General features: G+C 42.6%; 1 protein-coding gene across 1 annotated transcript in view; it reads right to left on the bottom strand.

Moving 5' to 3' along the window:
• The window catches only part of LOC130580879 (ADP-ribosylation factor-like protein 8B), a 23,424-nt gene extending 14,379 nt beyond the window's left edge, over positions 1–9,045 (bottom strand). Inside the window, exons 1-2 of the mRNA XM_057378656.1 lie at positions 8,730–9,045; positions 4,073–4,153 (exon numbers count right to left, since the gene is read on the bottom strand). Coding sequence (XP_057234639.1) covers positions 4,073–4,153; positions 8,730–8,918 — 270 coding nt within the window. The 5' untranslated portion in view covers positions 8,919–9,045. The remainder of the gene's footprint in view (positions 1–4,072; positions 4,154–8,729) is intronic.
• Between the last annotated feature and the right edge of the window lie 3,259 nt (positions 9,046–12,304).

Raw genomic sequence — 12,304 nt, 5'->3', positions numbered from 1 at the left:
CTCCCCTCCCCAGTGAAAGCCCAGAACTAGACAGCACATCAGGTATGGCCTTAACAGTACTGAATAAAATGGAGGGATCACCTCCTTAGCCCTGCTGTCTAAATTCTTCCTAACACAGCCCAGGATGGTGCTGGTCTCTCTGCTGCAAAGGTACACTGCTTGCCAGTGTCCACTTGGTGTCCACAAGGACCCCCAGTCCCTTTCTGCACAGTTGCTTCCCAGTCAGACAGCCTATAGTGGTGGCTGGGGTTGATCCTTCTCAGGTGCAGGATCTTGTACTTAACTTCTTAAGGATCCTATCAGTCCATTTCTCGAGCCACCAAGGTCCTTGTGGATGGCAGCACCACCCTCTGCTGTGCCAGCCACTCTTCCCATTTTTGTACTACCAGCAAACTGGGTGAAGGTGCACCTGTCCAAGCATCCAAGAGCCTAATGAATACAGTAAACAATCCTTGGGATTTAGCACTAATAACTGGGGCTCCTGCCATGGATCACAGCCCTTTTGTATCCACCAGTAGAACTCTTCTTACAGCCATCTGTCATAAATCACTAGGACATCCAGCAAAAATCCTTTTTTACAGAAATAACTACTTTAACTTGAAATCAGCCCAGATACGGCACAGCTTTTTCGGATGTGACCCAAGCCACAGATGACCCGAGCCACACAGAATAGCCAGTATGTGCTGAAATATGGCTGGAGCTATACAGGGAGTTCACACAGAAGCTTGTATTACTGCGTGATATTCGGAATGATGACATGACAGGTAAGATAACTTAAATAGTACAATGAAGCATTACAAAGCAGGAGGACTCTGCTGCTGTGAGGATGCTTCTGTGGAGACCTGAAAACACTACAGTCCAGAGGAGGAGTGCTGAAACAAAGGAAACTGGCAGAGGAATGCACAGAGCTAGTATCCTTCTCCTCCCTCTGCCACATCAGAGCAAAGCGCAGGCAGCAAGAAGCTCGGCTTTGCCCTCCTGCAGCCCGGCCTGCACTGGATGCGGTGGAGGGACACCGGCATCTAGTGGTGACAGCCGGGGTGACCACAGCCAGCCCTGCCAGCTCCAGTCCCCTGAGCACCAGCTCTCTGCTCCCTCCRGACTGCAATGGCCAGGAAGTGCACAATCTGCCCAGTGGTGCCATTTTAAGAAAAGCAAGTGCAAGAGCAAGGGAAATGAAGCTGCAGTATTATCTGTGCCTACACATGTCTGTGGTACTCTATTTCCCTTTAACTGAGACTGTTCTAAGACCATCACTGCAAGAACCAAAGCTTGGTTAGTTGGAGGTTCTCAATCACTTTAAACAGCAGTTCACGATTCATGTCTTCTGGGGTTCTTAAAACTTGGCTGGTTAATTTTATTAATTGCTGTCTAGCTTGTTGAACAGTAAATCTCACCAAAGCAAAAGGTCTACTAACACTAAGCAGATCCAAAATTACAGAAAATCCATTAAAATTGAATCACTCAGCAAACAGCAAACTTGTTTGGAATTAAGATCTCAAAGCAACTCARTCAGATCTTTTTGTCAGGAAAGAAAAAAACGAGAGCCATCAATTTTGTAATGAACTTCATTAAAATAGTTCTAGCAGATCCCTAAGTTGTAGTACATCAAATATTTTGATGCTAGAGATCAGCCTGTACTTTAATAACTCAACCACAACCTCAAAATATAAAGGTTCATGCTCAGATTTCACACATAGTGTAATAAAATCTTTCCTTTTTTTCCTCCTTTTTTAGAAATAACAGGTTACAGGTTATCAAATATATTGTAAGCCAAAATCTGACAGTTCATGATTAAATAGCCTTACATTTTTAAACATTTCACTTCAATTCAAGAACATATGAAACTGGCATCATCCCACAAATTTTTTGGCTTGTGTAAATCAGTGCTTTTTAGTGTGATTCAGGTAAATACTCATGCACACAGGCATGCCAGTGACCATACTTTTAAATACTAACACTAGAGACTATAAAGGAGAATAAATCTACTGGCTTCTGGAAATGACTGACAAAATCAGAAGATAGGAAAGAAGACCATGGGCTTCAGTTCTTTCTGCCTTCTGGAATTGTATGGAATCTGCAGGTGGAGCTGAAGTAAAGAAACCAGGCAGTGACACTGCACTAGCATAGTACCTGCTTCTTAATGGCCTACCCCAAAACCAGATAAATTGTTAGTATCAGCTAATCGCTGGCTTGGCAACTTGTTTTTCTAAAGGTGATCAGTCCTACACTTCTAGAATGTCAGCTTTTCACTTGATGACTATTTGACCCAGATGATTTCTCAGCCTCACTTTTATAGTAAGATTAATTGTTTCTGTTTTGCCATGCCCCCTGAAACCTCTGAAAAAGGTCAGACCAATGTCAGGTCTTTGCTTAGCATAGAGATAATTTCTATCAAGTTTAAAGAACTTCACAGATGTAGTAAAGTAACACTTTCTCCATGAATTTTAATAGCTGCCAGTTGAATAGCATAATATTACTGTGAGAAAGGTTACCTGTTCTGTTGGGATAAAAAGGTTAAAGAAAATTTCACTCTGAATCCCTGTAACTGGGCTGCAAAAAGGATAGCTCATAAAAGGATTCTAGCAAGAGACACCCCCTCATCATTCTTCAGTCATCAGCTTATCAACAAATGATGTCATTCGTCTCAACATAAAATAGTTTTGGAACTTTATCTAGCAATTATGCTGTAAGATTTTAACCTAGATACAGCAATAATGACATATAAGTTATTTTATCCTCACAAGGAAATAAGCATCTAGCTTAAGAGTCATAACCCCCTGCACCCCTTACTTTCACTGTATGCTGCTGTAGCAGAGAGATCGTGAGAACAAGTCAAGGTATCTTCCTGTGCAGACTTGTTTCCAAACCAAGTATCGTTTTTGAAACTAATAAATATAATAATTATGTTAGCATTATCTCCTTAAAAATTCTATTATAGCAATTAAATATAGACTTTTGAGATCACAGAGTAAAACAAGGCAGTTTCACAGAAACTAACAGATACTCTCTCTGCACAACTTAATCTTGCAACATCATTTGCGTAGACAACTCTGGTATAAACTATTACTCAGTTGCTTCTTTATTTATCCTAGCTCAAAAAATACTTTATTTTGAAGGCTCTACTTACTTGTGAAAGCTTTTTGCCTAATTTAATAAACCATCAACCATTTTTTCTTCCATATCTGACAATTCTGCAGCAGCATTATGGTTATATTTTCTCTCCATAAATCACGGCCTCATTGTTTCTATGCAAAAGACAGGAAATAAAGGAACTGAAAGGAAATACCTATTCCTGTGGATTATTTATGAACTATGGTTGAATGTGGCAATTTTTTTATTGACTGTGGCATCTCTGGACTTTGATCAGYGGTTTAGGAGTCATACCAAACAAGAGGAAGAGTATCTGTAGAACTGAGGCAGAAAAGAACTTACATTTTATGGAAAAGGAGGGAAAAGTCAAGGTAAAGTCAAAAATCTAGACTCCCTTTACCAAATTTTAGCTGAAAGTTGTGAATTTGATCTAGACAAATCAACCAGGCTCCCTCCATAATCAAACAACAGACAGAGCCTCAATGTTACTGGAGTGATTTATATCTATTTTGTTGACTATGTGTCTCTATAGCTTTAAGAGATGGTTCCCTGATAACTGACTTAAGCTAGATGTTCTACTCCAGCATAGATGACATGTGAGCTAAAGCACACTCTCCATTGAGATGCCTAAGTTAGGAGTCAAGTGGCTCCAGATTTCACTTACATTTGGGAGGAGGTGGGGAGGTGGAGAGAAAAAAGAAGATAGATATATCCCCAGGAGTCAACTCAGCTACCTCAATATCTCCACATTTTATGACCTTTCTAAATCAAAAAAGTGCAACAAAGCTTCTGCCTGGCATGGAATATAATGAAATCAAACAGATTAATGTGACTATATGCTTTAAAAAAAGTTATCTGGAGCCAGGAAGACAGATAATGGATCCTATAATCTTAAAGGAAATTTCCTGTCTTTCGTATTTCTAGTTGAAATTACTCTATTATTCAGTCACTCAGTATTCATTCAAACATGCACACCTACCTTTATGGTAACATTTCCTTTTGTTATTTTCCTCATATTGAAGCCTACTGTAGGAATCATATCTTCTGTGAACTGCCCCGACTAGAATATAAAACAAAAATTATATTTATTATAAAACAGTTGATACATACAAGAAAGGTTCTCATTTGCAATCTAAAAATTTTATTTTACAATACCGTAACATACCACATTAATTTTCAGCAAGAGCACTGGCCAGCACTTCAATTACTGCATTGTCACATCATAGAAGACTGTTCATTTCAGTCCCCTTAAATGATCTTTTATTCTCTTCAGCAACAAAGATCATCCCAGAAACCACGAGACTTCAGATAATTCTTCATCTGATCATTTGGCAGTATAGCCAAAATACCAAACTGTAGAATGACTTGAGTTGAAAGAAACTTTCAAAGGTCACCTAGTCTTACCCTCAATATGATCAGATATTATAAAACTGACTACACCGTGATTTCTTCCTGTAGTCTCTCACTGCTGTTACCAAGGGTTTAACTTCAAACATAAAAGCAGTGAAGGACTACTCATGTAGAGAGTACCATATGCAGTCCTGTTTCTTCTGTGTAGGTGACAGCAGAGGAATCCTGCTGCAGAGCTATGAGAATGCCATTAAGACAGAAAATACAAGGCACTAATTCAGTGTCCCATAACATAAAACCAAATACATAAAACCAATGCTGCCTCCTCCCCCAGCTCAGAGCAATATTTTCACACTGGAGACACTTCTCATCATGCCAATGGGAATCTTACAGACTTCTACCCACTACAGAAGAGAGCTTTTGAGGATCAAGACAAAACTCAGATCAAAGTAGGTAACTCATTCATTCTTCCTTTTGAAAATGTATCAAGCTATTTGCTATCAACAGCAATTAACAAGCTATTGTGTCTCCTGGACACGGTACAATAAGATGGGCAGAGTTAGTTACTTATGTCCACACAGAGGCCCAGGTGCTCTCTGCAATACACACAATCCTGGTTTTCCAGTCATCCAGCCAGGAAAGCAGGAGCTTACAGACCGGCCGCTACCCTTCCATATCTATTCTGCCCATATTCATCTCCTCAGCCCATGTGCCCTGGGGTTTTTTTGGAAGAAAAAACAGGTATATGGACAAGGCAGGATGCAGACATGAACTCCATCAGTTCTCTCTCATCTGAGAAATGGAGTATTAGACCTTCAGGGCACACTAGAACAGCAAAGTGTCTCTCAGTCTACCCCTCGAGGGCTGTTCCTGGGATCTCTACAATTTTTGAAACTTTTCCCTATTTGCAGTGGAGTGAGAATACACTCTGGCTTTGGTTTGCCTTTTCAATCTAAGGTCAATAATTTTTAATCTGTTGCTTTAAAAGTGTATAACTGTTCACAGCTACTGGATTGTCTCACAAGATTTCAGAGTTTGGAATTAGATCCTTCAGTCAAGAAAGAACTTCCATCAATTATTGTTCAAACTTATTTAGGGGAATCTTCTTCCTAAATTCTATATCTGTCTCTATATATGTATATTTACAGTGTATATATATATATATATATATATATATATATATATACACATACCTACAGTATATAACTATACTATATACTGCCACTATATATATACTATATATCTTCACCATCTTTTGTCTCTTTTTTTTCCTCTTCTTCCCTGCTTCAGTAACTTGTCAACAGCAGTATGGAAAAAAGTGAAGACAAAAGCACCTGCAGTTTCATGCAGATACACATACTCAGCACTCACAGAATTTAACTGGATAACGTAAGACAAAGCCAACCAGTAACTCTCTTGTGTATTGGGTACTGGTCTGCCCAGGAAAACAGTGGAGTCACCATCCCTGGTGACTGGGATGTCAAGAGTTCAAGAACTGACTGGATATGGCACAAAGATATGGTTTAGCTGACAGGGTGGTGTTCTGTCAAATGTTAGGATTTATGATCTTGGAGGTCTTTTCCAACCTTAATGATTCTACAACTTTGTTAAATAGCACATATGCTTGTGGAGGACTAGCATATAAACACACATGAACACATGAACTCTGAAAATGTAGAATCATTACTCAAGGGCAGGAATGCCTGGAAAACAAGAGAGCTGACTCAGAAGGCTATAGAAAGCCAGGATTCCACTGCTGTCAGCAAATCATACTTCATATGTAATATGCTAAAGTGGAAGAAGAAAATAAATTAAAAACCAAACCACCATAACTGCTCTGGTATTGTGAACAGAATGTAAAGAATTAGCATCCCCTTCACTGGTCTTCAGTCTTTTCCTCTACAAATTTCCCATTCTGATTGAATGGAACCAGATACAAACAAAGTATTATGTCTACAGTTCTTTTTTCCCCCACACAGTGAAGAAAAGAAAGCAATAGGCTGACTTTTTTGCCCACATCAGTCCAAGAGCTCTGATTACTGTGTTTTGCTTCACGTGCTGTAACCACCCAACTACAATAAAGTAAAAAGTCTGTACTATAGTGCTTGCTAAGGAAGTCTTGACTATTTTTGTGAATATTTAGGCAGTGCAAAAAAGTTTATTGTTATATTTCAGAAAAAAAAGTAGATCACATGCCAACATACATGAAAAATAACTGATTCTGAAGAATTTTGTAATGTCCTCTGAAAGTTTCTGAATATTGAACTGATAATGAACACTGTCATTACCTCCCTAGCAAGAACTGTGGACCAGATTCTATTCCATTATATCAATGCACATTCCCAGTAACAGGTAACAAAGGACTAAATATGGCTCAAACTCTTGAGAGCAGAGATTATCTCAGAGAGTGTTTATTCAATCTTAGCATATGAATGCTCTTGCAAAGTGAAAAAATAGTAATTTTCAATAATGTTTTTTCTTGATCCACTGCAGCTTGCATTTAAGTAGCCAGTATTTTGCAACAGTTATTTTCATCTTGTCACACTCTAGCCACATATTCACAAACATAGAGTTCCCAATCTGTTTGCCCTTCCCATATCAATGGTATTCAAGAGTAAATTATTATTAATTGCCTTATCCTATTTTTTTTTTTCAAAATTCTCCAACCACTTTTCTTTGATGAGTATCATGACTGAGGGACCCAAAAGCTACAAAACCTCCCTAAGTCACAAAACATGAATGCCTTGTAGAATACTCTTAAGATGTAACAGTGGCTGGGGAAATCAGACCCATGGTTACAGGACTGCTCTGGTGTTCAAGTACTAACATAGAGAAACAAACACCTATCATGCCACTCCATGGATAGTACAGTACAAGGGAGTGGACACCCATTCACACATCAAGTCTGACACCACACACTACTAAGGCCTCTGAAACATTATGTCTTCTTAGTCTGTTCATGGTAACAATCCAAGAAGCAATGTAATTTGTCATGCCTTTTCCCCTTCCCAAAGCCCCATCCTTGGGAAATGAACACTTCCAATGGGCATAAGAAGCACCAAGGCCTGTCTTACCAAGACCATCTGCGTGCCTAACAAACCAACTAAAATACCAGCTACGGGTATATTCTGTTTACTGATTGCTGATGTTACCCAGAACATACTTTCCCCGGGCAATTGTACTACCCCATTCATTTTTCTCCTGCCCTCTCTCCTCTTCTTCATTCACTCTAATGCATAATCTCCTATTTTTCTCTTAATCCACAATCATATACAAAAGCAAGAAACAAATACCATATGCTGAAATCTCTCTGACTTTAGGCAGCACACCTCCCAGTCTGGTTTTGATTTATGATCAGCTTTTCACGGTAAGGACTGAAGAACATCTGAAAATTTCTATCTCGTAGCAGCTGAAGCTGCAATACACATCACAAGTGATACCACCTTGCAGAAAACGATACACAATAAGCTTCATAATTAGTAGTAAGCAAATATATCTATTTATTTATTTATTTCCATCTTCTGATGGAAAACAAATCTTTGGTATGGACCCAAATGCAGGTTGGAGGGCACAGAAAACAAAGATGAGAAATGTATTTCAGCATGGTGACAAAAGAGAAAGTGTCATGATAGGTGTCAGCAACAGAGAGGCTGCAAGGCCATCACCAGAGGGAAAACGGACTGCTGGAATCAGACTTGAATGCTGGGAAAGAGCTATGGAGGAATTGTGGGAGGCATTAGTACTGATGCAACTGATGGGAGGAGAGAATTCAGCAATGGGCAAGTTGCGGCCTTGGGGGATGCACAATATATTATTTTGGGATACACTGGCTGCAAAAAGCCAACTCTGAATCACAGCAAGGCGCTATGCCCATGAGCCTGCTCCAACATGGGCACATTTTGCAGCCAGACCCAGGAAACATCTTCTTTCTCCCTCTGGAAACACTTTCACACACACACTGGCCCTGCTGCTGTGCAATTCTTGAGGTTGCAAACGATGCAAAGGCTGCCTCATACTGTCTCCCGCCCGCACCCCCTTCCTCCCTCCCACCGCATCCCACCGCACCCCAGCTCATCGCCGCGGGACTTCACGGCAGGCGGCGGCTCCACCGCAGCAGCGAAGCCCGCACTTGTTGCCGGGGGAAGGACGCGGGGCGGCGGCCCGGGCGGACGGGCGGCCCCTGCATCCCCGCCCGGCGGCCGCGCCCGCCCCACCCGCAGCCCTGCCCCGCCGGCGGGCCCCGCACCGCACCGCCCTGCCCCGCCCCGGGCCGGGGGGCCGCGTACCGCCAGCACGGTGAGCAGCGTGGTCTTGCCCGAGTACTGCAGCCCCACCAGCGTGAGCTCCATCTCCTCCTTCCAGAACAGCGAGCGCAGCCACTCCAGCAGCCGCGCCACCAGCGACAGCATCCCGCCCAGCGCCCCCGACCTGCGGCAGGCGCCCAGCCCCAGCGGCACCGCTTCGCTGCTGGGCATGGGAGCGCCGGGGAAGGCGAGGAGAGGCGAGGCGAGGCGGCGGCGGGGCTCGGGCCGGGGCTGGCGCTGGCGGCGGCGGGGCTGTGCGGGGAGCGGAGCGGGCAGGGCCTCACGTGACGGCGCCGCCGCCCTTCTCCCGCCGCCGCTCGCTGCAGAAGGGGCGGGGGCCGGGCCGGGCCGGGCGGGAGCGGCGGCAGCGCCCCGGGAGGGGCCGGCGCTGGCCGGGGGCGGGCCGCCCTGCAGCCGCGGGGTTGGCGTGACGAGCGGGGCCGCGGGCAATCCCACGGTCCTGAGGGGCCGAGGCGGCGCAGAGAGGCACGGCGAGCCCCAGGGAGCGGCAGGGCGGCTCCGGACCCCGCGGGGATCCTGGGGGAACCGTCTGGTCCCTGGGGTGTGGCAGGATGGGACGGCCTGGCGCAGACCTGCTGCCGTGGGCGGGCTGTACAGCATCCCACACCCAGCAAGGGGGCCCGAGGCCGCGCTGGCAGCACTGGCTGACGAGAGCTGATGGGCTTGTGCTGCTTCACAGGATCGGTTTTGTAGACTCCTCATGTCTAGTGATGGCAGCGCTCATACCCCTGCGGCTACGACCGCCACTGTTCCCATGAAACTGCTTGAATTGTTCATTGTGTAGTGACAGACGTTCAGATCCAGGGATTGCCATGGTTTTATTTCATTTCTGCTGTGACAATTTTTGGAAAATCACCCTTGGTATGATTCCTCGCCTCCAGGGATGCTTGTGATGGTCGCTTTGTGTTGTGGTCAATGACGGGACATGCTACTTCACCAAGAATCTTCTGCCTGCACTGGATAAATGATGTTCAGAATACAGTCTTGCCACAGAGCATTAGAGAAAGGGTTGTTTTACCCATGAACACAGAGCTAACACTTCTCCTGGATCCATTTGCCAGTCCCAGAACTTGTTACTGAAATCTGATGTTCTGGAAAGGTTACAGGTGCTGGTGGTATTGGTTGATACAGGATATTCATGCAGGTATAAACAAGACCCGTACACATTTCATGTGGATACCTCTGCTGTTGATACATAGCACATTCATCAAAGCCTTTTGAAATTTGATTTTCTTGGTCTTTTTAGAGACATAATTCAGCAATTTAGAGAATGCAGTTTGTAACAAAACTTCACTGGTTACATCAGTTGGACCACAAGATATGGAAGCTCTTGAGACTTTGCTCTCAAGAGCAGTTGGTTGTGGGCTAGCTGCAGAGGTGAAAAACTTAATGGTTTTTTATGTCCTGGTTTTAGATACAGTCAAATCTACTCGTAGTGTAATTCTAAAAGTACTGAGTTACTACTCTTAAATTGAACTGCATATTCCAAAAGGAAATTGGATGCTGGAGCTGGCCCTGCCACCTAATGGTAATGTTTGGGAATTATTTTTTCTTTCTTCTCTTAAATCTGATTGCTTTCCTCCGGAGCTTATATTTAGTGGCAAGTCTCAAACAAACAAAAGAAGCCTTCTTTTTTTTTTTTTCCTGGTAGCATAAGGTTTCATTCTGGCTACAGGTAGTCAATTTTTCCTAATGCTAATCCCTAGCATTGGTAGTTCGGGTAGAGTCAGAATTTTGAATGCCACTCTTAAAATTGAGGCAGTGACAGTGTCTTCGGAAGTTTCAAATCATGATATAACGCTTGAAGTTTCATGAAAATTGGTAGCAGTGAAAGGAACCGGCTCAGACCCCGCATGGAGGGGGAGTGTAGCAGAACTCTGGTTGTTTACTTGTCTCTGAATAGCAACCAGACATAGGTGCATAGCTCGACACATAGGTGCATCCTCACAGCAGTCACAGATTTACCATTTACAATTTACATTACACCTAACTGGGGAAATGGGTGGAAAAGTTCACATTGAAGTTTCTGGGTGCCTTAAAACTGATAATTTAAGAATTTCCCCATCTCCATATATCACTCAGCTGGTGATGTGCAAAATAAAAACAGTCCATTTGTGAGAGTGATTTCTGGAATGAAGTGATTCTGATTATTGCATGGAGGACAACTCACATAAAACTGAGCAGTCTCTATTTTTGCAAGAAATATTAAATTTTTCAGTAGTGCTTGAGTATCATAGTGATGGAAGTTTAATTAACAATATATTGTAGATATAGTAATAGTCTGAAAAAATACATTTCGGGTATATTCTTATAAAAGGTTGGCAGAAGATGCACAGATAGAGTATAAAACATTGATTCAGTTGTACAATGACTGAAGACTTATAGTGTCTTGAGTGTTTTTCCAAGTTCCAAGTTCTGTTATATTGTTCTAAAATCTGTCATATCTTTTTCAAAACTGTATGATTATAGAAGGCATTCTTCATTATACAGAGTGTTTGGTAATAGAATATTGTATGCAAACATATTGCTGCCTTGGAACAATTAGCAGCTCAGAGGACATTTGTTTTTCTGGCTTGAAGCCATCTGTTATCTTGTGTGACTGTAGACAGACAAGCCACTTAATCTTTTTGGGAAATATTTAACCACTGATAAAGTATTTTACTTTTCTGTCTTTTCCATTGAGTTTGACACACTGCAGGACCAGTTTAGCAGTGTTATGGCACCATGCAGTGCCCAGCTGCAGAATCATTGGAAAAGACATCCAAGAATCATCGAGTCCAGCCTTTGACCAATAGCCACCTTGTAAACTAGACCACAGCACTAAGTGCCACATTTAGTTGTTTCTTGAACACTTCCAGGGTTGGTGACTCAACCACTTCCCTGGGTTAGATCTTAAGGGGAAGAAGCCTTCAGCTGAATGAAATCTCCGAGAAGAGAGCATGAGAAGAGGTAATGTCTCACTGGTATATTCAGGTTTGTTCTGATATAACCAGATATTTGGGGGAAAAAAAAAAAAAAAACCTGTAGAATAAGACATGCATTTTTTCTGCTAATGAGGCACTCCATTAGGGAGGGACTAGTCATCTTTTCGGTTTGTAGGTAGGAGTCAAGCAGCTGTGTTGCTGAAGGGAACGGAAAGACTGTGTTGAACTTTTTTCAGTGAAAGCCTTATAAGGTACCTGCCAGTCTCTGCATGTGTCGTCTGTGCCCTCTGCTGGCTGCAGCCCTAGAGGCTCTAGTATGTACCTTAAATTTTTGTCATGCTCTGGTGAGGGAAAGGGTGAAGAAGGATTTATATAAGGACTGTTACAGTGGCAGATTAAGGTTTTTAACTCATTTGGATACTTAAACTTGGTATCTGCAAGTATATACCAAGTGCCTAGTATTTACAGATAGGCTAAGTCTGTTATTATTCCAGTGCTCTTAATTACTGGCTATCCCAGCAGTAAAATACTTTGTACTTTGTTGTGACATTAACCATATTATCATTCTGGGACTGAAGAGTATTCTACGCCTCCCTTAAAACAAGTAGTTGT

This window comes from Malurus melanocephalus, unplaced genomic scaffold (assembly GCF_030028575.1).
Source record: "Malurus melanocephalus ecotype Western Australia unplaced genomic scaffold, MMel_1.1 scaffold_11, whole genome shotgun sequence".
NCBI classification, from domain to species: Eukaryota; Metazoa; Chordata; class Aves; order Passeriformes; family Maluridae; genus Malurus; species Malurus melanocephalus.
This window is presented reverse-complemented; position numbering and strand designations above follow the sequence as displayed.